Source organism: Aotus nancymaae, unplaced genomic scaffold (genome assembly GCF_030222135.1).
Source record: "Aotus nancymaae isolate 86718 unplaced genomic scaffold, 86718_ANA_hifiasm-v0.15.2.pri h1tg000010l, whole genome shotgun sequence".
Lineage (NCBI taxonomy): Eukaryota > Metazoa > Chordata > Mammalia > Primates > Aotidae > Aotus > Aotus nancymaae.
Window position 1 is genome coordinate 34,204,309 of NW_026988421.1, and position 25,841 is coordinate 34,230,149.

At 42.1% G+C, this 25,841-nt stretch overlaps 1 protein-coding gene across 3 annotated transcripts in view; it reads right to left on the bottom strand.

The window, feature by feature from the left end:
* Positions 1-25,841, bottom strand: part of DNTT (DNA nucleotidylexotransferase) — a 43,580-nt gene that overhangs the window by 9,706 nt on the left and 8,033 nt on the right. For 2 of the 3 annotated variants that reach the window (XM_012439620.2, XM_012439619.3), the window contains exons 2-8: positions 20,428-20,602; positions 19,577-19,705; positions 18,206-18,376; positions 16,259-16,330; positions 7,727-7,850; positions 3,745-3,877; positions 2,507-2,612 (exon numbers count right to left, since the gene is read on the bottom strand). In XM_012439620.2, the coding sequence (XP_012295043.2) occupies positions 2,507-2,612; positions 3,745-3,877; positions 7,727-7,850; positions 16,259-16,330; positions 18,206-18,376; positions 19,577-19,705; positions 20,428-20,602 (910 nt within the window). Of the gene's footprint in view, positions 1-751; positions 2,274-2,506; positions 2,613-3,744; positions 3,878-7,726; positions 7,851-16,258; positions 16,331-18,205; positions 18,377-19,576; positions 19,706-20,427; positions 20,603-25,841 lie in introns of those variants that run through there. The other variant, XM_012439621.3, reaches the window with a different exon arrangement.

A 25,841-nucleotide genomic window follows, 5' to 3' on the forward strand; every position in this document is an offset into this window, starting at 1 on the left:
CGGGAACCAAAACCAGAGCCATTTAACCTCCCCTCTTTGGGTTGAACCACTGGTGCTAGTGAGAACCCAGGCTAATGGAGTCTTTGGGGATGGCAGCCCTCCCCACAAGATGAATATTTCCAAGATTTTTGCTTCCCTGTCTCCCATCCCTGACCTAAGGGTTTCCTACAAAGATCACATTTAGAGTCATCTGATGGGTGACTCGAATGGATACCATTGGTTATTCACTATGCTCCGCAGGTGTTTTGAAACACTGGATGTGTATGTTGTGCACGTTGTGAGAGAATGTACGGGTGTATACCTGCATACACTTTATAATCTAGAAAGTGCAGTCTTTGGTAAGCATGGCAGGGCATGGGAGTGAGGCAGAGGCGAAAACTAAATATGAAGAACTTGGCCGGGTGCAGTGGCTCACGCCTGTAACCCCAGCACCTTGGGAGGCAGGTGAATCACAAGGTCAAGAGATCAAGACCAGCCTGGCCAACATGGTGAAACCCCATCTCTATTAAAAATACAAAACTTAACTGGGTGTGGTGGCACATGCCTGCAGTCCCAGCTACTTGGGAGGCTGAAGCAGAATTGCTTGAACCCAGGAGGTGGAGGTTGCAGTGAGCTGAGATCATGCCACTGAACTCCAGCCTGGCAACAGAGTGAGACTCCATATATACATATATTTCATATACAGACAAATTCTTTTTATGTATATAAATATATATGAAGAACTCATCTGCTGATTTCACTACCCAGGCATTGTGGGAAGGCCTGGAGCTGCAGGGGTCTAGTCAGGGCTGAGACACCAAATTGCAAACTGCCCCACAGCTTCTCCCTGCTGTCAATGCGTGTCAATTAGTGAAGGGGAAGAGTAAGTCCCTACCCACTCCTGAGTCCCTTCGCCTGGTCCAGTGCCAGGCTTTCAGACAGAGGTCAATAAATAATTGTGCATAAGAGATAATGATAACAGTCATCACCATTTGTTAGGCTTTTGCCACTCATCAGATACTGCACCAAGTACTTTATCTAATTCTTTCATTTAATCTGCTCCTTTAATGAATGAGAGAAGCTTGTTACCCCTGTTTTACAGATGAGGAAAGCGAAACTTTGAAAGATTAAGTAACCCATTCCAAGTCATAGAGCTAGTGAATAGCGGGGCTATGCTTTTAAAATCCCAAATCTAAAACTCACATCTTACATTAACATCAGCCTCTGCTGCAGTGCCTGCATATAAAATGTCCATCCCTGCTTGGGACCAGCAGTCAGTGTGACTTCCTTGAAACAAAGGAAAGACCAATGGAAAGAGGACAATCTGCTGCTATCTCTCTACCCCGTTCCAGTCTTTAAGAGTGTCGGCATGGGAAGGGGAGGGTGCCAAGGTCAGATGGGTCCATTTCAGCAAGGCCTCCAGGTAAGGAGCCAGGCAGCCCACTCTCTTTCAGGCCTCAGCTAGCAGGGTCCACAGGCTGTGCTCCCTTGTCTATCAATGAGAATTTTTCATCTTTCCCGCTTGAGCCACTTCACTGATTCTTCCTTGTGCCGCCATCCCCTAGCTTGGTCTATTATGTTCACTCTTAGGGCCACTGGCTGCCCTGTGTTCATTCTCCTGAGAGGGACAGAGGGGGTTTGGGATGGCCTCAGAGATGAATTTGGATCTGGCTCTAAAGTTGAGTCTTCATTTCCAGTGCTCCTGGCCCGAGGGTTGTGTTTCTAGCTCTTATTTTCACTTTATATGAGGCCTTCCCTTTCTGGGATATGAGCGATCTTGGTCCACACCCAACAGATGAAAACTACTCAGAAAGGATGAAGCTGTGGAGAGAAACACAAGCCCGTCCCGAGGGTAGGGCCCTCTGGTCTCTCTGGGAGGTGAGGCTCTCACTAGAGTTAAACAGGAGTCAGGGCCTGCATGTGGCTCTGGGTGCAGGGTTAGCTTAGCTTACTTTGGTTTCCTCCACCAGGCAATAGGCCTGTCACAAGCCTGATCTCCCCAATGGATGGGGGTTGCTGAGTCATGACCTCTGTGGGGCTCAGCTTGCCCTCATTAGTTTCCTTCATTCCATCTCAGCACAAAGTCAAGATGGTAATTGATCAGCACAGAATTCAAGGCACTATGGATACCTCTTAGACTGATGTCATCCCAGTCTTTGCAGTCCTGCCCCCTCACCCAAGCTTGCAGCTTTCCAGCTTACACTCCACAGGACTTCGTAGTGCATGCTTTTCACTTTGTTTGGGTGCTTTAATGCCTCTGCATGTCGAACACAAATGCATAGCCACGCTTGGCCCTGCTGGCAATAGGGTAAGTATAACTGAACAAGATCTAGGACATATTCATAACATGTACTTTAGGACCCAAAACAGGAAACTCTTATTGCAGGTCATATGGCTTTGTATAAGCTGCTGAAAATAATTGAGAATTGATTAGATGGTCATTACATAATTATAAGGCAAGCAATGTGAAAATTCAAGTGTTCACATAATGTTTGAGTGTGCATGTATTTTCCATCTTTCGTCTCACCTTCTTTTCCCATAAGTTCATCACTTTCTGTAAAAGTTGTTCTTCATCCTCTGTTGATCCTGGGCTGGTAATTAAAAAATCTACATCATGTCCCATCTTCTTACCCCTAATTTTAAGAAGCAATATAAAATAGAAACCAATTAGGTTTTTAGTCTTCATTTAAAAAAAAAATCACCTTTGTTTCTATGCCCTATGCTTAAGATTTGCAACACAGAGGCTCTCGACTTTTTTTAAGAAATAAAATATCTTTGGTTACACATCTCTATTCCTTGCAAAATAAATGTATGACACAGAAAAAAGTCATATATAGCATGTCTGTGATTACGTGTATCTGGGCAAAAAATAACAAAAAATTAATTCTTCTACACACACAGACCTATATACACCCACACATACACACATGGAGACAAGCATAACAACAAGCAAATCAAGAATTGTATTCACATAACGCAAGGTACCACTACTGGAATTATGACATGGAGTAAAGGCATTATCTTACATTCCATTTTCTCCTACTTTCTCCCTTGCCTCAAACCTATTTTGTTAGAATCGCCAGCAGCCACCATGTAAGAGGGCTGGAGAAAGAGGTGGAGGAGGCTGTGGGAGGAAAGAAATCCCTTTCTGAAATGTAGGCCTCAATATTCAACAACTGCACACATCCCTGTGAAGCGTTCACTCATTCCTGAATTCATTCAGTCAATCATTCATTGACTCAACCAAGATTTCTCGAGCACCTAGGCTCTGAGCACCTTTGTGCTAGGCATCATGCGCTAGTCTTGCTAAGAACTAAGCTCTATAAACTTAGTGGAGAAACCGCACACAGAAACAAATCGCTGTAACTCTGTGGATCAAGGGCTTTGCAGGTGTTCAGGGAGCATGGAAGAGGGGTCTCTAATCCAGCATGGAGAAGGAGGGAGTCAAGGAAGGCTTTCTGGAGGAGGTGCCATCTAAATTAAGTCTTAAAGAATGAGAAGTCAGCCAAGTGACAATTTGAGGAACGGCAGTCAAAGCAGAAAAGTCTGAGTAAGCAAAGAAATAAGGCAAGAAACAGTTCTGAATGTGCAGGGGATGGCAAGCCATTTGGGGTTGCTGAAATTAGATGTGAGGGAGACGAAGCTGCAGAAAGAAGCTGACACCAGATAACAAAAGGCTTTTTGTGCCATTTCAGATTCCTGTCCAAGTCAGGGAGCCACTGAAGGTATTAGGGCAGAGGAGGCAAAGCCACCCAAGTTATTTACCTCCGGAACCCTCCTGTCATGGTGACGAAAGCATCCGGAAGAAATGCCCAGACAGCCTCTTTAACCAGCACACTGACAGCCTCTGCTTCTGCCCTGGTCACACAGCTGACAAGGTCTTCATAATACAGAAATCCTGAGAGGCCATTTGACAGGTCAATGGAGAGAGTGACATGCGTGTGAAACAACCAGCCCTCAGTGGAAGTGGATTCTGTCCCCAAAATAGAGCTAACATGACCACAAGCATCAATACCAAACTCCATTTCCATAGAGACAAAGTAATCCAAGTGATTCTTCTGGTTGCGAATTTTGCAAGGAAACAATGGTCTTTGCTTTCTAACTGAGAGGTTTACAATTTCCTAAGAAGGAGGCAGTGTTTCACATCCCTCTGGAATCCAAACTGTTGAAATCTGACTTTCTACTGAAGAACCAGCCTTCTTGGTCAATAGGCTGTGTCCCATATGTTTAAAAAGGTAATGTGTAAAGATTTGGGATGAGGAGATTTACAGTTGAAAGGTGATGGATCCATTAAAAAATTAAAGTCAAGAATAGGAGCAGGGTAGATGTGTGTCGGAAGCAAGGCAGGAAATATTTTAGGTGGTTTAGCTTGTTGTTTCTTTGCCTGACCAGCATGAATTAATGAAAGGTCAGTTATGATGATGAAGAGTTAATGACTTGGTGATTCCCACAGAGCGGTGTGGAGGGAGATTTGGAGGGGAAGAGCAAAGGAGAAGGGAGGCTTATCTCCAAGGTTTGGGGTGCAGTATTGGCGAGGAGATGAGCTGGGTGATTAGATCCACAGAGCCTCAGGGACATCGAATTCTGCTTCATCATTACTGTTCTCCTATCTAGGGTCTCCAAGAGAGGGCCATTCAAACTCTGCTTGGTTCCAATAATGGGGAGCTCTGACACCTCCAGAGGAGCCTGTTTCCTAATTATAAACTCTGTTGCACCAGTTCTTTCTTTCGAAAAGCTTAAGTCTACTCCTTTGCGATTTCACCTACCACTGGCCCTCTGAAATGACAACAGTAAATCTATTGGTCCTTGTTTCTCACCCTGGGATTGGGAAAGGGAGGCAGCAGGGTGGCCATTTGGCTTGAACGTTCTGCCAAACATCCCATGTTATCTCTAATGGGGACAGTCACAGAAACATGCTGCAAGACCAAGAGAAAATGGTATTCATATGAATATACGTATAAACTGTGTCCAATACCAAACTACACCACTTGTGGAACACTACTTTCTTTATATCAATACTAATACTTATTTTTGTAAAAAGCCACATTTCTAAAAATTATTGCAACATGACCACTTTTGTGAGCGTGAGGAGTTTGATCTAAGAATCGTGCTCTATTAGGCTCTAATACAGAAACTGCCATCATGACTAATATTCAAAGTACAACTCAGTGGGTAACCACATACATCTGTGCTTTATGCAGTGATATACATAACTCAAAAGTCATGATTTGCAACTATTTCTTTAAGAACATGTGCAGATATTAGAAATGAACATGTAGGACTATGATAATTTGTTGACATTCATGAAAGTGATTTAATCGGCTTTCCTTTTCGGTATGGCAGGGCGATTAACTTATTACAGAAAACTTATCACACTGTATAAGGTTAAATATGTGCTGCTATAGGTCATAAACTGACTTTTCAAGGCAAATACGGCATGTGCATGCTCAAGCCTCAGGGAACTGCAATCAAGTACGAATATAAGTAAAGCTGAATCCGGTTTTTCATCTGATCCAGGAATCGTACTTTCAGTGTGTTCGATTAGCTTACGCTTGATAGTATTCTAAGCAATTCCCATTGACAATTCCATTCATTGCAGTGCTGCTTCAAGGGGTGCTTATAACCACTTTGGGGGTATAAGTATAATGGGCATTCCTTGATTTCTGCATAGAACTGGTGGCATTAAACAGTCCGATGGGAATCATTGATTGACTAAATGGATAAAGCTGGTTCATTCAAAGGGTTAGAAAAGCTCAACAGGAAAAGCAAAAATTCAGTTTACAAAGCTAGGGATTGGAAGTCCTTAGATCCTGAGAGCACTGGACATCATTTGATAAGGGTTCCATCCAAGTGAAACACTACATTGCCTCTCAATTTCTCTCTAAGCATTGAGAGTCTTTACTCATCATTCCAAACCACTTACTTGCTACTTATGTTTGATACTTATTTAACTTTCTTTTTAATGGCATCTGGTGTAAATCGTGCTTATTAAATGTGCACTTTCAGGGGCCTGGAATATAAATATTGGATCTTTTTTTCTTGGACTCTTTTTATTTCCTATGTGGCATTGTATTATTAGCAATCTTTTAAAGATTAACATAGCAACTTTACAAAACATGAGTAGGGTTTTGTATCTTCTATAGTATCACTGATGGGACTTACCAAGATTTGATTTGCTTCCTCTGCCATTGCATGTTTTTGTTTATTTGTTTGTTTTTGTCATTACCTAAACAAAAGATCGCTGTCTACCTTCTTTTTCTCCTGGTCTCCTCTGGCAACAGATTTCCTTACTTTCACATTATTAAAAATTCGGGGCCAGGTGCGGTGGCTCACACCTGTAATCCCTGCACTTTGGGAGGCCAAGGTGGGTGGATGGCTTGAGCCCAGGAGTTCAAGACCAGCTTGGGCAACATGGTGAAACCCCATTTCTGCAAAAATTTAGCAAGGTGTGGTGGTACACACCTGTGGTCTCAGCTACTTGGGAGGCTGAGGTGGGAGGATCACTTGAGCCTGGGAGGCAGAGATTGCAGTGAGCCTTGATAGCACCACTGCACTCCGGCCTGGGCAAAAGAGTGAGACTCTGACTCAAAAAAAAAAAAAAAAAGATGACTTAATTCTCTATAACTCCAGGAGCCATAGTGCTAGGGACTGTGGCTGTGACTCCCTTTTGAATCACAACTATATATATATATATTTTTGAGACAGAGTCTCAGAGTCTTGCTCTGTCACCCAGGCTGGAGTGCAGTGGTGCAATCTCGGCTGGCTGCAACCTCCATCTCCCAGGTTTAAGTGATTCTCCTGCCTCAGCCTCCTGAGTAGCTGGGATTACAGGCATGCACCACCATGCCTGGCTAATTTTTGTCTTTTTAGTAGAGGTGGGTTTTACTATGTTGGTCAGGCTGGTCTCAAACTCCTGACCTCGTGATCCACCTGCCTCGGCCTCTCAAAGTGCTGGGATTACAGGCATGAGCCACCACGCCTGGCCTGTATTGTATTTTTATTGCATGCTAAAAGTAAACATTTTTAAAAACACACAAGTTTTTTGACACTTACTGAGAGTCTCCATAAATGGAAGTGACCAGCCTACCTTCAACCTCTGAGACGCCCTGCGAGGCTTTCAGGTGGGTGATAACAGCACTCATGTCTCACCACAGTCTTCTTTTAGGCTACAGAGTCCTGGTTGGGTACCTCAACGCTCGGTCTAGATTTCCACCATTTCCTTTTTTTTTCCTGGTGTTTTACAGTTTCTAAAACACCTTCACATTTGTGCCAGGCAACAACTCTAGTTTGTTTAAGTATTCTTTAGCAGCCAACCCTTCTGTCTTTGACTCTTCACCCACAACTTTTACCCAGAGAGACAGCCAGGCCCCGATGTCCTGAAGAGTCAGTAAGGACCAGATCAGCGGCACAACCTGGCTTCACACTTGAAAGAAGGACCACCAACAGCCACCATGGAGGGCACCTTTGCTCTGTGCCAGACACAGTGCTGAGGCATTGCCTGCATTATCTGATTGACTTCCCAGCTAAGTATCAATGTTATCTGCCTTATATAGATTAGGTTTTTAACTAACTTGCTCAAGATCACACAGCTGGAAACTGCTGAAGCTAGGATTTAGATCCAAGCATCAACAGACATCAAAAAAGTGTCCCAGCTCTCCCAGATTGGAGTTGCAGTGTAACTGACTTAGAGCTCCACCTTGACCCAACCAGCCCATACCAACAATGATTTTTAGCAGAGACAATTTACCTGCTCGCTGCATTCGTGTAAATGTCAGGCTTTTCTCCGACCTTACTTTACTCAGAGTTCTGAATCCCATCCTGAACCACTTCTCAGAAGTCTTCAATCCCACTCCAAATACAGAAGTAAAGAGCTAAAATGGAGGGAAAAATAATCACTGTGACAACTGAGTCATGGTCTCAGGCAATGCAGAACAAGTATAAGCAAATCTTTGACCTCGTTTCTCTTGAATATGACAAGTAGGTGGGTGATGGTGATTTTTTTTTTTTTTTTTTTTTGAGACGGAGTTTCGCTCTTGTTACCCAGGCTGGAGTGCAATGGCGCGATCTCAGCTCACCGCAACCTCCGCCTCCTGGGTTCAGGCAATTCTCTTGCCTCAGCCTCCTGAGTAGCTGGGATTAAAGGCACGCACCACCGTGCCCAGCTAACTTTTTGTATTTTTAATAGAAACGGGGTTTCACCATGTTGACCGGGATGCTCTCGATCTCTTGAGATGGTCATTTTTAAGGGCATTTTTGTTTCAGGTGAGTCCTTTCTTGACATGTGGCATTACAAAATGAAACAGAAGTAACAAGCAGGTTCTGACACCTGTGCAGGGCTTAGGTATAGTCTAATCAATGGCCTGCCTGTGCTGTCCATGAGTGATAAGCTTATCTTTACAGGGCTCTCCCGTTTGCTGAGTCTCTTACCCACACTCATGCTCTGCATATGTACCCTCACATTTTGAAAAGGGATGCTCACGTAGGTTACATAGTTTCTCCACCATCACAAAGCTGGGAAGTGGCACAGCCCAAACTTAAACCCCAGTCTATTTACACTCCAAGCCTGTGTTCCTGCTCATGGCCATATTTTATTTATTTATTTATTTTATTTATTTATTTTTGAGATGGAGTTTCAATCTTGTTGCCCAGGTTGGAGTGCAATGGCAAGATCTCAGCTCACTGCAACCTCCGCCTCCTGGGTTCAAGTGATTCTCCTGCCTCAGTCTCCTTAGTAGCTGGGATTACAGGCATGGGCCGCCACGCCTGGCTAATTTTTGTATTTTTAGTAGAGACAGGGTTTCTCTACGTTGGTCAGGCTGATCTCGAACTCTGGACCTCAGGTGATCCACCCACCTCAGCCTCCCAAAGTGCTGGGATTACAGGTGTGAGCCACCATGCCCAGCCCACCAGGCCAGACTTTGACAACTAGCTGTGACTGGTGTCATCTAACCCCTTCTGACCTCAGTTTCTCCTTTTTATAAAAGACCTAATAACAATACCTGCTTCTCATAGAGAATGGCTATGAGCACCAACTGAAGAAAGTGTATGGGAACTTGAGTGCAAAGTACGAATTCCTTCACAGACTTAAGATTTTATCAGTATCATTATTCAGTAGCTTCAATAATTTGCAAACCTGAAATCCACAATGTGAGGGCATGAGAAAAAGCAGACTGACAGTGTCGGGGAGTGGAAAAGCCCTCCAGCCCTGCCTCAGACTACCTCCATCCACACTCAGCACTTACTATGAGATCTCAGGTCGAGTTATTCTATCGGTACTTTAATTTTGCCATCTGGAAAATGGGAATAACAATAATAGCACTTATAAGGTTCATATGATAAGTAAGTAGCACGTGTAATATGCTAGGTACAGATCCCAACACAGAATAAAGACTTCATCAACTTGAACAGCTCTCATTATTATAAGTATTAAGAAATCAATTGGCTACTCATGCTCTTCTTCCATGTTCTATGCGGTATAAGCCTGTGGGGATGTTAGAGGTTAGAGATAATAAAGAAAAAGGTTTGCAACCCTGCACTCCCTCACTGCTGCAGAGATTCTTCCTGGCTCTCACAGGCTGGCAAGCAGCTGGCTCTCCGTCCTGGCAGAAAATGCCCAAAAGAGGTAAAAGATAGAGACCGCACACCATCTGTGCAAACCAGGCTGCCCTTGTAGTTTTTAGACAAAATCGAAATGTAGTTAGATATGACTGCCCTTTTAAGATAGAACTAGTTATTCTATTTCCTCCCTCCACCCGTCCCCGTCCCCCGCTTCTGTCCCCCACATACGAACTCCACATGCGCACCTGTAATCCCAGCTACTCGGGAAGCTGAGTTGCAGTGAGCCAAGATCATGCCACTGCACTCCAGCCTGGGGGATAGAGTGAGACTCTGTCTCAAAAAAAAAAAAAAAAAAAATGTAGGGAATACTGGTACTGGATGGGAGCAGATTTGGAAGTAAAGATACAGAGTACAGTTTGGATGCTGAGTTTGAGCTGCTTGTGGGATATTCTCTTGACACCCAGTAGGTGGGTGGAAATATGGATCTGGAGCTCATGGGAGTGGACTAGGCAGAAATGTAAAGGCATGAGAAGTTATGAGCTAGGTAGAATAAGTGCAGTAGGGAGAGAAGGCAAAGGGTGAAGGTCTAGGGAATACCAACATTCATGACACACAAAAGTTGACTGAAAAGGAGCCATCATACACAGAGGAGGAGGAAAATCAGACATGAGGGGGGTTCTCAACCTCAGGGTACTCTTAGACCCCTCCCCACATCCCACATCTTACTGTTTACCAAATCCTATTGTTTCTATACCTTAAGACATCTCAAATTCATCTCCTCTCTCCATTCCCATCACTTCCGCCAGTGCATACTCTCCTTATCTTTCTGAAATGGATATCTGATAATGTCATTGACAGATTTTAAAAATTCTAGTCTCCTTATGCATAAAATAAAATTCAAAGTCCTATCATAGAATATGTAAGGACTCTCTTTACCTCTCTAAACTCATTTCCTGTTATAGGCTTCCTGCACACCAAAAACTGAATTTAATTCCAGAACTCATAATCCTTGTACAACTCCGAATTTTTACAAGTTATTACCCTGCTCAGAATGTTCTTTCCTCTCTTATCTTCCTGGTCCTCCTATATATTGTTCATAACTCAAATATCTGGTCCCCTGTGTTAGGCTCTTTTTGCACTGCAATATAGAAATAGCTGAGACTAGGTAATTTATAAAGAAAAGAGATGTACTTGGCTCATGGTTCTGCAGTCTGTACAAGAAGCATGGCACCAGCATCTGCTTCTGGTGAGGACGTCAAGAAACTTACAATCATGGCAGAAGTGAAGTGGGAGCTGGTGCATCACATAGCAAGACAGGGAGCACAAGAGAGAAGGGGGAGGTGCCAGACTCAAAAACAACCAGATTTCAAATGAACTCAGTTTCACCAAGTCATTCATGAGGGATCTGCCCCCATGACCCAAACACCTCCCACCAGGTCCCACCCCCAACATTGGAGATCACATTTCAACGGGAAATTTGGAGGTGAAAAATATCCAAACCACATCATCCACTGTGAAGTTTTGCCTGACCCATCCCCACTCCTTTCCCATAGACACAAACACTGCACTGACCCACAGAAAAGAGGCCACTCATGTTCCCATGTTTTATAATTTCATTTACACCTCAGGCCATAAACGTTGAAGTCACATTTGAATCCTCTCTCCTTACAATCTAAGTCCAATCCTTTAGCAAATTCTGCGGGTTCTGTCTTCCACATATATCCAGGATCTGACCTCTTCTCGTTACCTTTACTGCTGCCACACTGCTCCAAGCCACATCATCTCTCACCTGTATCCTATATTATTGTGATAGTCTCCTCACTGGTCTCCCAGATTCTGCTCTTCAAACTCTTCACCCGATTTTCAACCCAGAACCCGTAATAATTCAGTTAAAATTAAGCAAAAGAAAAGATTATGGAACTCCTTTGCTCAAAACTTATCAAAGTCTCCATCTCACCCCAAGAAAAGCCAAAGTCCTTCCAGCCTCCCACCAGGCCCTGCCTGGCCTGCTCCTCATCACCTCTCTTTCCTTCCTGCTACTCTCTTCTTGCTGCCTCTGCTCCAGCCTCCGAGTCTTTGCACATGCTGTTCTTTCTGCCTGGAATGATGTCCTCCTGAATATCCACGTGGCTCATTGCCTCCTTCCCACAGGTTTTTACTAAATGATTACCTCTATCCCAGCACCAAGATTGCTATTTCTAAATGCTATTTTCTATTAAAATGGCCCAAGTCCCTTTGGAAAAATAGCTAACCAAGTCTGGGGCAGGAATTATACCAGAAAGCAAGGACACTATCTAAAATTATTAGGGTTGTGTCAAAAGGACTCAGGAGCCAACCTTAAGTGGATCCTACTGGCCAAGGTAGAAGTTTAAGCAGCAATAAAAATAATAACTGCAATGGATTGAAATGTATCAGATACATTGAGCTCTACATAGTCATAATGCTACTATGAAGAAATCACCGTTCACCTTTAGAACCAATTCATTATTGTGAAAACACACAACAGGGATAATAGCAACACTCAACCTCCCTTTGCTGCACAAACTGTACCACAGGACAACCAAATCGTTGATGGGGAAAAGTCTCTTTAAAGTATTCCAAGTAATGAAAGACTAAAATAGGTAGCATTTGGGTATCACCATTTTGCAATACCTCACAAAGGAATGAAGCTAACAATAATCACCAATGACTTTTCACATTACAAAAGGGGGCACAAATATATATTTTGTGCCTTCTGATGTAAGCACATAGCACATACTCTGAAGTTGTCTTGCCAAAAATGGAAACTTCTAAACCTAATTACCAGTTTATGGGGAAAAAAGGTGATGGATACACATGTTAAAAAAAATACAACAGGAATGCAATCAGTAAAATCCAGTCTGTATGAGATTGGATTAAAACAATCAATAAAACAACTCAATTTCTTGAAGAAACAAATTGCAGAGAAGAAAAAAGAGAATGAAATATCTATAAATTAAAAGATATTTAAAAGATATACCAACAAAATTAATACCAGGACCTTGAAATTCTGATTCAAACCAATTTAAAAGAAACTTTCAAAAAAATAAAAAAATTTGAAAACTGAATAGATATTTTATAATATTACAGAATTGTTAATTTATAAGGTGTGGTAATAGTACTGTGGCTATAATTTTTCAGAAGTTCTTATCTACTGGAGACACACACTGAAATATGTACAGATGAAATCTGGGGTTAGTTTGAAAAAGAAGAATGGGTGCGGTACAGATAAAACAAGATTAGGGATGAGATTATAACTGCTGAAGCTGGATGGTACATGGGGATATGTTTTATTATTTTACTTTCTATATTGAAATTTTTTTCAATAAAATGCAAGAAAGAATCCTGGTGAAAAAGTGGGAGATTATTCGATGATGTGCAGTGGTTATATGGGGTATTGTTACTTGTATTTAACAAATGTAACTGACTATTTCCTGAGTCAGGAGCAATATGCAAAATGGACTTGGGGAGTTAAAAAGTAATTGCTATAATTTGGCAAGATGATCCTCACAAAGTAGGGTATTTCATTTTAGGGGCAAATAGCCAGAAAGAAGAAATCGTTTGCCAGAAAAATGTAAGTAATTGAACATAAACTGATCAAAGCTAAAAAGAAAATAAAACTTATGTCAGTGTAATAAAGAAAAGTATATTCACCATGCAATTTGTCTGTAGTGCAATAATCAGGCAGCAATATCAAGGTTTCCTCAGATTTCCCTGTGGAACTTAACATTGGATGTAGAAATCAGGAAGGACCACACACAATGTCCAACATGCAATATGCTATTGTGGTTTGATGGTTTAAGGCATGCTCCATAAATGAACAGTGACCAAGCAGGAACCACATAAATTGGACTGAGTAGTAATGGTAGTTTCTGCATCACTGGGGACCAGATAGTCAGGGCAGGAAGGATGGAGCTAGTTGGATAGGGTGGAAGATGAGCATTCAGTTCTCTATATTGTTTCTAATCTCCATTAAAACAGAAGTCTATTGATAAAACTCAGGATAGGTGGCACTCTGGTTTTACGTATCCTAAAATAAATGCCCAAGGTAACTATTGTACAAAATGACATGTTTTGCCAATTCCAAGAATGATTGTATTTATGTATTCAACTTTAGTTATAGATGAATATATGAAAAGATTCTTCATAACATATGACAAAATGTTCAAAATATTATGACATTTTGATGTTTTTAAACAATCCTTGTTCATGGTCAATTTCAAGGTTAAAAGGAGACTGTAAAATAATGGATTTTTTGGGAGTGTGGAGGGTGTGAAAAAACTTAAAATATAATAATAATGGATTTTTGTATATGAGATGCCATAGATATGGTACATCACATTACTTCAAAAATCTTGGGGTAAAATGTTACGTGTTATATGGCAATTAACGAATCTAATCTCAGGAATTCAAAATTGTTTTCCCACCGGCAATAGACCCCTGCCCCATCCTTTTTATGATCTCTATAAGCCAAGATACTAAGTCAGTATGCTTTGGTACTGGTGTATGCATATTCAACAAATCAAAGTTGTCAACAAGTTTGGAAAACTGTATCAAATTTTCTTGACACTACTTGACATTGTGCTTTGACAGTCTATCGGCACTACACATACATGTTTTATCAAAAGATAAATACTGATTAAAATTAATTCAGTCGAATTTGTATTTCTCTACCATCAGTAACAACCTCTCCCCTCTCTCCATCTGCTTGTTTACAGATATCCAGAGATGAGAAGGACCCCTGTGGTACAAGGGAGGAGGAGCAGAGAAAAAGGGATGGATGTATCTGAAAGTGTTCCAAGAGTATTTAGAATGCACACTCATTGAAAAAGTGCCCTGTCCCTTCTTGTGGAGAGCAGTGGGAGAGGCATTGTCTCTTCAGTCAGAGCCATGGTTCTCAACTCTGGCTGTACATTATAATCACAGGGCCAATTATAAAAAATACTAATGCCCATCTGAACCCTCAGAGATTGGAATTTAACTGGGTTCAGGGTAGGTTTCAGCCATGTTTTTTGTTTGTTTGATTTATTTTTTGAGACGGAATCTCTCTCTGTTGCTCAGGCTGGAGTGCAGTGGTGCAATCTCAGCTCACTGCAACCTCTGCCTCCCAGGTTCAAGCGATTCTCCTGCCTCAGCCTCCTGAGTAGCTGAGACTACAGAGGCACATCACCACATCCAGCTAATTTTTGTATTTTTAGAAGAGACGACAGGGTTTCACCATGTTGCCCAGCCAGGATGATCTCAGCCTCCTGACCTCATGATCCACCCACCTTGGCCCCCCAAAGTACTGGGATTACAGGCATAAGCCACTGTACCCAGACTCGGCCATGTTTTTTTTAAAGGCCAAGATGATTTTAGAGTGCTGCCAGGGCATTAAGAAGATCTGAATTCAATTCTTTTTTTATGATCTTAGACAAGTTGGTGAACCCTTCTGAACCCCAATGTATCTGTAAACTAAAGGTGTTGTCTTTTCTTTTTTTAAAAATCTACTTCACAAGAGCCATGGTGGGGGGAAAAAAAGAATAAATATGTGAGAACTCCCAACACAGACTCTGGCACATAGGTGGCACTCAGTAAGAGTGAGGCCTCAGTCTCCCAATGTGCTGGGATTACAGGCTTGAGCCACCGCATTCAGCTACTCATGGTCACATTTTAGGCCTGCACATCACTTTTGCATTGAAGGGAATGGTGGAAGTTTCTTCCACATGCAACTTTAAGGTAGGGAAAATTGGGAGGTAATAAATCCTACTTCCAAGTAAATGGAGATGCAGTAAGGAGCTTTTCAGACACCAATTTGCTCTTAAGAACAGTTCTGTCCTGTTCCCACCAGGAACAGGACAAAATATCCCATGATGTTTGTACCCATGAGTGATAGACCCTTGGAGGGTAAGGTAATTTGTACATCACCATAGTATGGCAATAATCTGGGCACCTGAATTTAGGCATTTTCTTCCTAGATCACTGCTATGGACTGAATTCCCCCTCCCAACCCAATTTGTATGTTGAAGTCCTAATCCCCAATAAGATGGTATTTTAAGACAGGTCCTTTGGGGTCATGGGAGTGAGGCTCTCATGATGGGATTAGTGTCTTTTTGTTTGTTTTGTTTTTGAGACAGCCTCACTCTATTGATCAGGCTGGAGTACAGTGGCTCGATCTCGACCCTCTGCAACCTCTGCCTCCCAGACTCAAGCGATTTTTATGTCTCAACCTCCCAAGTAGCTGGAATTACAGGCATGCCCCACCACACCTGGCTAATTTTTGTATTTTTAGTAGAGATGGGGTTTCACCATGTTGGCCAGGCTGGTCCCAAATTCCTGGCTTCAAGTGATCCACCTGCCTTGGCCTCCCAAAGTGCTGGGATTACAGGCATGAGCTATGGCGCCCAGCCCAGAATTAGTGTCTTTATGATAAAAGACACCAGAAAGATTGCTTGTTCTCGCTCTCCCTCTTACCATGTGAAGGGGAGCAACAAGGCAGCCATCTGAAAGCCAGAAAGAGAACCCTCACCAGAAACGGACTGCTGACATCTTGATCCAGAACTTTCAGACTCCGGAACAGTGAGAAAATAAATTTCCGTTATTTAAGCCACACCATCTCTGGTATTTTGTTATCGCAGCCCAAGCTGACTAATACAACCATTCAGAATAGGTAATAAGATTAACTGAAAAACCATTTTCAATAAATATATGTAAAATCACTTACTTTGAAGGATTGATAGCGTTCATCATTTAACACAGATTTAACTTCAGAACTTTCTCCATCTTCAATAATCTCCTACATGGACAGTTGAAAAATATTTTAAATTAGTGATATAATCACTGTCTAAAACTCTCAAATTCATGGATCTAGTAGCTTGGATTCTCATGAAATGCGCATGCATCGCTTGCAGGGGTATTTCCCTAACTCATCTGGAGAAAACAAGACATTTCCCTACAATCTTGAAAATGCTAGCTCATCATATATCCAAGGACCCCTTTCTGATCCTTAGGAACAAAGATACAGAATGGTTAGGATCCAAATCTACAGAATCCCAAACCAAAATATTCACTGAAAAATGTATGTCCAAATATTGGTGATAATTTTTTCTTCAGTGAATATGACCTTACGAAATAAGAAGACTTTTCCATTGAGAATGTTCATTTTGGACCCACCAAAAAGCCAATCTACATTCAAGCCCTTGTGACGTCTAGCTCAGAGCCCCCTCCTCTGAGCAGAGTTGGAATCATTATCCTTGAATAATATACCTTGCGCTTGACTATATAGAAACTTATTACCAGATGGCCAGCTTGCTTTGCTGGGGAATCCTTAAATACCATTCAGTAAATAAGCACAACCCCTGGTGCTCTCCCTGGGGAGACGTGGAACCAACTCCACTGCACATCACACCCACCACTGCTCTAAGGTGGAGCCCCCGGGTGCAACTGAGGTCCTCCACGCAGCCTGTTTGAAATCAGACCATTTCCCTACTGTCAAGCTTTTAGGTCACTTGAGTCTTTCACTGTGATTAATAACAATATGGGAGAGTTCTGTTTCTACTAGTTGGCTCCATGTAGTTCCAACTGTGATAATATTAGGGTATGAATTATACATAACAGGCCTCTATCTATCTGTATGTTACAGTAGGTAGCTAGTCAGGCATGAGCCGGGCAGAAGAGGGCGCCCCCCAAACCAGGAATGTCAGGCGACCATCAGGTGATGGCCCAGCAGTTATCACACTGTCGCTCTAAAATGATAATTGGTTGCAGCCATGCTTGAGAGAGGCAGTTCCCTGATGATCTGGCAGTTGTCACGCTATAAAATGATAATTGGTTACAGCTGGTGCCAGGGAGAGGCAATTTCGTAGTAGATAAAAACGCTTGAAATTGGTAATCAGCAGCTTCCAATAAAATCTCAGGAATTGGGCAAGTGGGCATGAGCATGCACATTAAGAGACAAAATGGCAGCATATGACTTCCTGGGGGAATTTCACTGGAAAAGAGAAGAATGCCTCAGGTGAGCATGCATACAACTCCAGTAGACAGACTGCGCATGCTCCTCTCCCAAGCACAAGGAGGGGACTGCGCATGCGAGCGGCTCACCCTAAGGGAAGTATCATGGGAAAGGGGACGCAGGATCCCAGAAGTATGGTAACATATAAAACCCCAAGTCAAAAGGGCAAACGCTGCCCTTGTCCTCCAAGTTGCCTGCTTGGGTCTCTTCCAAGTGTAGTTTCCTTTCTTTCCTGATCTAAAGCTTTTTAAATTTCCACTCTTGCTCTGAAACTCCCCTCAGTCTCTTTTTCTGCCTTATGCCCATCAGTCAAATTCTTTCTTCTGCTGAAGCAGTAATTGAGGTTGCTGCAGACCCGGAACGGATTCACTGTCAGTAACTCTGACACCTGCCACCACTAACGTGTTTTGGTGCCATGTGACTAGGATATTCACAACCCCTAACGTGTACACACACACATACACATACACACATATGGCTATACGGTCTAAATAAACACACACAGAGAGACGGGGGGGAGAGAGAGATGTATAAAAGAAAATATGTGATGCACACCACATCTATATAATTGACAGGAAAATCTGTTAACTACATCTCTCTCTCTCTCCCCTAGCCCCACCTACCTATTGGGAAGTGGGACAAATCCCATTTCACCCTTACCTCTATTATACCCTTCACCTTGGACCCCAGGCAGGGAATTCCTTCTGTGTCCTTCATACTGATGATTGTGAATGGCAGAGATTTCAATACAGAAGCTGCTCTCATAAATGTCAGACAGGAGTCTTCATTTTCTCTAAACTCACAATTTTCAGCCAGTATATCAAAGGCATCCTGAAAGATAAAACCAGATAAGTGAGAGGTCTGCTTCCAAGCCCCTGAGCCAGTGGTCACTCACAAACACCTCTTGCTCTCCTTTAAATATTGGAATACCATCAGGATGGGGTCTCCCGTACCCTTGTATTCCTCTCTTGTGTCGTGGAGTAGAGTTGAATTGAAAAGACAGGCAAAAGAGTGCATTATAAGGAAACTTGGAGTACACTGCCATTATACATTCACAGATGACTTAACTAAAAAAAATGCTTTGGGCTCACAACATCTTGTTAGTCACGACTTGGCATGATCTCTCCTGTGCTCTTTCCACTAGCCTGTGGCTAGAATTCTGCCTTGATCACTGAGCATCCCCATGAAACACAGTGCTTAACACAGGCTTGTTGAATGAGTGAGTGTAGTCGTGATCACACAGACCCAGAGCCAGGGTTATTTAAGGTAGGGCATGTATGCATTTCTAGCAGGAGGGAAAGCAGCTGCAGCTGTGTGATCTCATGCTCAGCATATCCAGTAGCTACAATTTCCTGGTCTTTCCCACACAGACATGGGGTTGGGGGTCTAGAAATGAAAAGCTCTGTGTGGATTTACTACTACATGTTTCATCCAGCTAACCACTGACTCCAGGCTAGCAGACAAGCAGTTGTGAGCTTTTAGGGCCATTCAAAACACATTTACCAATCTGAGGGCCGAGTGGAGCTTTAGATATGACCTATCCAATTTCTTTTTGAATAGATGAGGAAACGGGCTCAGAGAGATAAATTGACTTGCCCAAACTCGTGAATATCAGAAAGGCTGGAATCTAGGTTTGCTTAATTTTTCAGTTTCCCAGCAAAGGCTGTTGATGCATTGTTGCTATTTCTATGTAATTTGCTCTTACTATGTTTTGGACTAATTACAGTATTTGGTTGTTCAGAATATTTGCCTTTGACAAGTATTGTGCCCATTAATGAATGACAACTCTCTGTAAATAGTAATCTGCTGTCTCTAAAGAATATAATCTAAATATATTTGTCCATTTCCAGGAAGGAAGGAGACCCATTCTTGATAGAAAGAAGGATAGAAGAATCAGAGGTCAGCCTAGGGCTGTGGGTAGGTGGAAGGAAAACTTTCCCAGGTTTTCAGAAAAATGTATAATTTGCAGGTCCACAGAAAGAAGCTACAAGCCCTTCTTTTGCTCTGAGTGTTGGTGTAAAGTCCCGTTACCGTGAATATCTGGTTAAAGTTGTTTAAAGTGGTTCTTCTCTGACACGCATACTGGGAAATCTTTTGTACAGCGATTGGTGGAGTCTTCAGGGGGCCTGGGTTGGTGCTATCTGAATAGTCTCTTCCCACCTAAACAAATGCATAAGCATCCATTTTCAATAAAAATTAATAGTAATAATAGATAAGTATGGAAAAAATTTAGTAGTCTATAGTTGGAGGATAAAATAATAGGAGACCCAAAAACATATGTTATATACATCTCTAATATTTGAACTTGCTATTGTTAACATGTATTATTTTTGAAATCAGAAAAAACATGAAAAAGACCTATCAATTAAATATCATCTTCCTTTTCTATGAACTTACGTAGTTATAGTTCAAGTCCTCTTCCCAAAGATTCTAGCACAATTGCTCAAATATTTGGAATTGAGAGCTTAACTTTATCTTTTTTTTTTTTCCTGAATGATCACAGTAAGAAAAAAAAAAAAAAAAGGAATCTCCTGCTTTTTTGGCTGCCAGAATATCAAGGTTGAAATATTTTGAAATATTTATGTATAAATGTGTTCAGGAAAATAGCTACCACTCATTCGGTGCCTACTATACTTAACACACCGTGTTAAGTGCTTTACATGTATGTTATTCTGATCTTCATGACTATTTTGTGAGGCTGGCATTATTGTTATGCCATATTATAGAGGAAGAAACTGAAGCTCAGTAAAGCTAAGTGACTTGCCTAAAATCACACAGGAAGTCAGCAGAAAATCTAGGGTTTACCCCAGATCCGCTGATTTTAAGCCTATGTTTTTAACCATCAAGCAAAGAAAAGTGAAAATCACACCCATGACACTTACAACAAGCTGGTGTTTTCCAGTCATCTCCACCGGTTTCCCTGCTCCTATACATTCTATCAGCCAGGAGACATCAAGGAGCTCTGGTTGTGAGCTGGCTTGTATTTTCTGTACCTGAAGCCACTCCAGAACATCCGAACCTGAGTTGTTCTCTGCTACAATGTGGGTGACAGAATCACTGCAAAATGCAAGAAAGAGTTACCAGCTGAAGCATCAGAAGCTCTCCTCTTCCCTCAAGGTTTCTGAGCATTCCATCTGATGGAGAAAGACACATGCTAGACCTAACCATAGGTGGGGAGAATTTAGGCCTCCATGCAAGGGAATTCTCTCTACATTAATTAGTGTGGCAACAGTGGTCTAGGTTACATGTCAGATGCATGAAAAATAAAGACAACATTAGCAGGACTGAGGTGTCAATGGAAAAGCAAGGTCCAGAGAAGATGGAAGATGAAATTGCTCTTAAAGCAGCACCTAGCATTCCATATGTGGTTTTGGGATTCTGCCCTGTTTTTATTTGTGGAGGGCTTTAATAATCCAATGGCTTTCAAACTTGTTTGACTGTGACCCACAGTTAGAAATATGTTTTATATCATGATCCAAAATAGACATAAAAATAGGTACAGATGTAGCTATGCTTATATGGATTAAGCATCTGTCTTAATTCATTTAGCCTACTATAACAAAATACCTTAGACTGAGTAATTTATCAACAGCAGAAACTTACTGCTCACAGTTCTGGAGGTTGGGAAGTCCCTGATCAAGGGGTCGGCAGATTTGGTGTCCAGTGAAGGCCCATTCTTCATAGATGGCACCTGCTATGTGTCCTCCCATGGCAGAAGGGGAAGGCAGCTCTCTGGGTCCTCATTTTTAAGGACATTAATCTCACTCACTCGGGTGGAGCCCTCATAACCAAGTCACCTCCCAAAGGCCCTGCCTTCTAACATCATTGCTTTGGGGATTAGGTTTCAGTGTATGAATTTTGGGGTGACACAAATATTCAGACCGTAGAAACACCCTATTAAATGATCTCGAAGTTTATTATTATTATTATTATTATTATTATTATTATTTCGAGACAGCCCAGGCTGGAGTGCAATGACGTGATGTGGGCTCACTGCAACGTCTGCCTCCCAGGTTCAAGTGATTCTCCTGCCTCAGCCTCCCAATTAGCTGGGATTAGAGACACCTGCCACCACTACTGGCTAATTTTTTGTATTTTTAGTAGAGATGGGGTTTCGCCATGTTGGCCAGGCTGGTCTCGAACTCTTGACCTCAGGTGATCTACCCACCTCAGCCTCCCAAAGTACTGGGATTATAGGCGTGAGCCACCATACCCAGCCCATAGCTTATTATTAACAATAAATCATTTTTGACCAGCCTTTGAGAAATTTTGTTTACATGTTTTCAAAGCACAATTCTATAACGTGAGATGGGCAGGGATCTTTTCCCTAACAGCTACTAAGCACTTATCATGTTTGAGGCATTGGCCAAGTGCTTTACCTGTATCATCTCATTCAGCTCCTCAGTAAGTGTTACATCATTCACACTTCAAAAATGAGGAAACTGAGGGACAGAAAGGTCAAGTGACATTCTAAAGGTCACACAGCTGGTAAATGATACTCATCTCTTTTGATTGTCTTTTCCAGGTCAAGTATGTTATTTCTAGTTTTTAACAAGTTGTCATGGTCAGCATGATATTATTGGACCTAGTGATTTTTAAGACTTTCAGTTCAAATAGTCTGTAAATTTGAGCAAGAGCAAGAGCACACAGCATACCCAGGCATCCAAGAGAAAAAACAGCAATATTTTCTCTTCCTCCTCCTATTTTGTTTTCTTGATTTCCTCTTTCTTCTTGTTCTTTTTTTGATCGAATCTGATTCATGAGGTATTTTTAAATTTACTATTATATGCACAACCCTAGATTCCTTGTGGTAGTGGTGGTGGTGATAGTAGCAGGAGGCTGGGTACCAAAGAAGAAAAAGGAAGTTCCTGGACATTAGTATCTTAGATGAAACAGATGGCTAATGGTGTGAATTATGACAAGACATACGGCATGAAGATCTGCCGTGTGCAGAGAAGGAAAAGAACGTGGTATGAGCTGGGAGAGGTGGCTGGCTGGTGGAAGAGCTGGGCTTGTGTCTAGTCCTGAATGACATACCTAAAAGGAAGAACTTAGGATTTTCCTGGAAGAAAAGGGTCAGGGGTCAGAAGGAAATGGTGGAGAATGGCCTGGGTTGGAGTGGAGAGTTTATATTGGGAGGTAATTGTAGATGTGGCTGAGTTGGTAGAGACAACTACATTCTAGAGGATCTTAGAAGCCTGTTAAGGAGGTTTGATCTTATTTTCTGGGATTGTGGAGCCAGTGAAGGTTTTTGTGAGCAGAACATTAATAGCACTACAGTGTTATTTTAAAAGACGAGTCTGGTACACACAATGATTTAGAGGGGAACATAATAAGGTAGGGAGAGTTGTGGAGCTGCTTAGGAAGATCAAACAATAGAGTAAGTGTGAGAAGATTTTAACCCAGTCAGGCACAGAAAGGCAGAGGAGAAATATGGTGGACATCTGCATCAGCTCACCTATGAAAGATGACGTGGGGGAGGAAATCAAAGGTTATTCCAGCATATTAATCACAGCAAAGTAATGGCACTTTTGGTAGGAAATTGCGTCTCTTTGGGGGAAGGGGTGGGGCGGTGGGATTGAAGTTTATTTCAGGCATGCTGCATTTGAAGGATGGCAGGAGATCCAAATTAAAATATCTGGTTGACAGTTGGGATCTGAGATTGGTGCTCGGAGAGAGGTGGGGGCTGCGGTCAGAGCTGAGACCCTTTGGACGGCAGGGTGTACAGCAGGCCTAAGCAGAAATAAGTCATGGCAAGGCAACATTCTATAAGGGTTAAAGGAAGGTGGATAACTGCTTCTCTATTCTAGATCCATATTATTCCAAAATTTATTTATAATATAATTCCTGAAGGATTCTTTGGATCAAGGATTAATAGGACATGTTATTCCAGCTGTATTTTCCATCTATATTTCTGCCCTTTGGAAGGAAGCATTATTGTTATATTATTACACTTATGATATAGCTGAAGAGGAGCCCTGGGACCCCTCACCACCTACACTCTTACCACCCCCCCTACTTTCTCCTCTCCTGGGATTCTCCAAGATAGTGTGGGAATGTCTGCGCTCACATTGTGAGTGAGAACCACATGCATTTCTTAGTTAATACAAGCAAATTTGTGGATGATAGGCTATACATCATATTAAGGAAGACTCTGATTTAAACTCCCAATTCCTGCTCATTCAGCAACTAGCAAACAAAACAAAACAGCAACAGTAATCTTAAGCACACACAAAAACCAAAAAGTCACAAACAAAACCTCTTAAGTCAATGCTACTCAGGGCTCAGTATTGGCTGCCACAGGTTCCCAACAAGGTAAGTTAGGAAATTCTAAGTCAGCATTTAGAAACTTTAATTGTAATTTGACATCACCAAAATAGTTTTATTGTGGCTTTTAAGAAAAAATAGAGGCACTGGTCTTCAACACATTTTTTAAAAACCAGTCCTTTGCCACAAATAATTTAAAAAATTCTATTGAGAGAATAATCTGTTGTGGCCCAGACTGTCTTTCCCATCATCTTGTGTTGCCTGAGTTCAGCTGGTCCTCTGCATGTGGCCCGCTAGATCTGGGCTGTGATGTGCTTCCTCATGTCGGGGTTCTCATCAGCCCCTCACAGACAATTCAGTCTCTGTGTGTTGTTCACTTTCAGCTCCGAGCCCTTACCGAGCGGTATTACTAAGGACACCTGCGGCCTCTAGTGTGCTCTGCTGATACTTTCTTATCACTATCTTGTGGCAGCTGTTTGTCTATTTGCTTGTACAGTGGTTTTCTCTCTGCTCTGAACACTCCAATTCTGAAAATGTTAGCAATATTAGAATATCACTATGTGCTAGATACTCTGGTATGCACACTTTATACATCACTTCATTTAATTATCAATAATGCCATGAGGTAGATATGATCATCTGCATCTAAAAATGGGAAGAGATAGCCTTGGAGATGTTAAAAATTTCACCCAGCTAATAATTAGTTAGTGGAGCAGTAATTTGATCCTACATCTGTTCTCATCAAAGTCTATGTGCTTGGCCATCTGCGACTTTGTGTTCTCTGGAAAAGGAGGGAGCTGCTTACTTCCTCCTGTTGCAAAAGGAATAACATCTGGATGGGTATCGCAATAAGAAGAAAGCTGATTTCCTCCCAAGAGCAGAAATACGGATGGAATAGCACCTCCTATATAACACCAATAGATGCATTGCCCTGCTGCTGCCACACAGAATTTGTGTTTTACTATTTGATGTACAATGTTATATGGACTAAACAAGACTGCAGGACATGTAGAACTACCCCAGAAAATCTGAAAGAACAGTTGCCATAGCCACACATCCAGACGGAGCAGCCACAGGGAGGCTGTCAGGCTCTCTGGGCCCTGGGTTTTCCCTAAACCAAGGGAGATGGATGTGCCGAGGGGGAACCCTGGACTCACTGTCTAAATTCTGGCCTCTCACCATCCACTCCTACCCCCGTGCTCCATTGCTACCATCTCTTCACTTAGGATTCCTCTGGACACAGCCCCAGCTCTGATGGGGACATTAGAATGCTGTGGGGTACAGAGGGGAGAGGGCTTAAGGCACTATTAAATAACCAACAATAAATACATAAAAAGGGAATCAGACTAGAAAAAAATACTCATGACTGTTAGCAAAAATAATGATAGTGACATCAAAACATGTGCAGATATTCTAACTTAATCCTCACAACAGCCTTGCAAAGTAGGCAATATGATCACGGACCAGGAAACCAAGCCTGGGAGAGCTTACATGAAGCGGGGGTTCAAACATAGATGTGCCTGACTCGAGCAACCTCTTAACGTTCTGCTAGACTGTGGTTAGATGCCTGAGGTGGGGCTTTGTTTGCTTGTTTGAAATGCTTTTCTATATTTTCTCATTTTCTGTAATGAACTATCTATGATCACTTTTCTACTTGCGGGAAAATATGCATGAATGTCATTTCAAGGGCAAATCCTTGCCCATAGAGACCTTGGCTTCTTTCTTATAATAAAAGGTGACAGAAACCGTCAGTCAGCCAACCTCAACCTCAGAGATCCCAAGGTTCTGCTGTGATGGCTATTCCTGAAATATCAGTGAATTCAACCTTCTCCTAATTTCTCGGCCATGGCCAATTATTAATGCTTTGGACTAAGTTTTGGGAGGTCTTGAACCAATTATAGCAATTCTGAGGGAACTAGGATTGGTCCTGCAGCCTCTTACAGGGAAGAAGATTCAGAGTCTCCTCCTTCAACTAGTGCTTGACTGTCAGGTGCTCAGCTTGGTCCTTGGTGTCCCCGAAGGCAGGGAC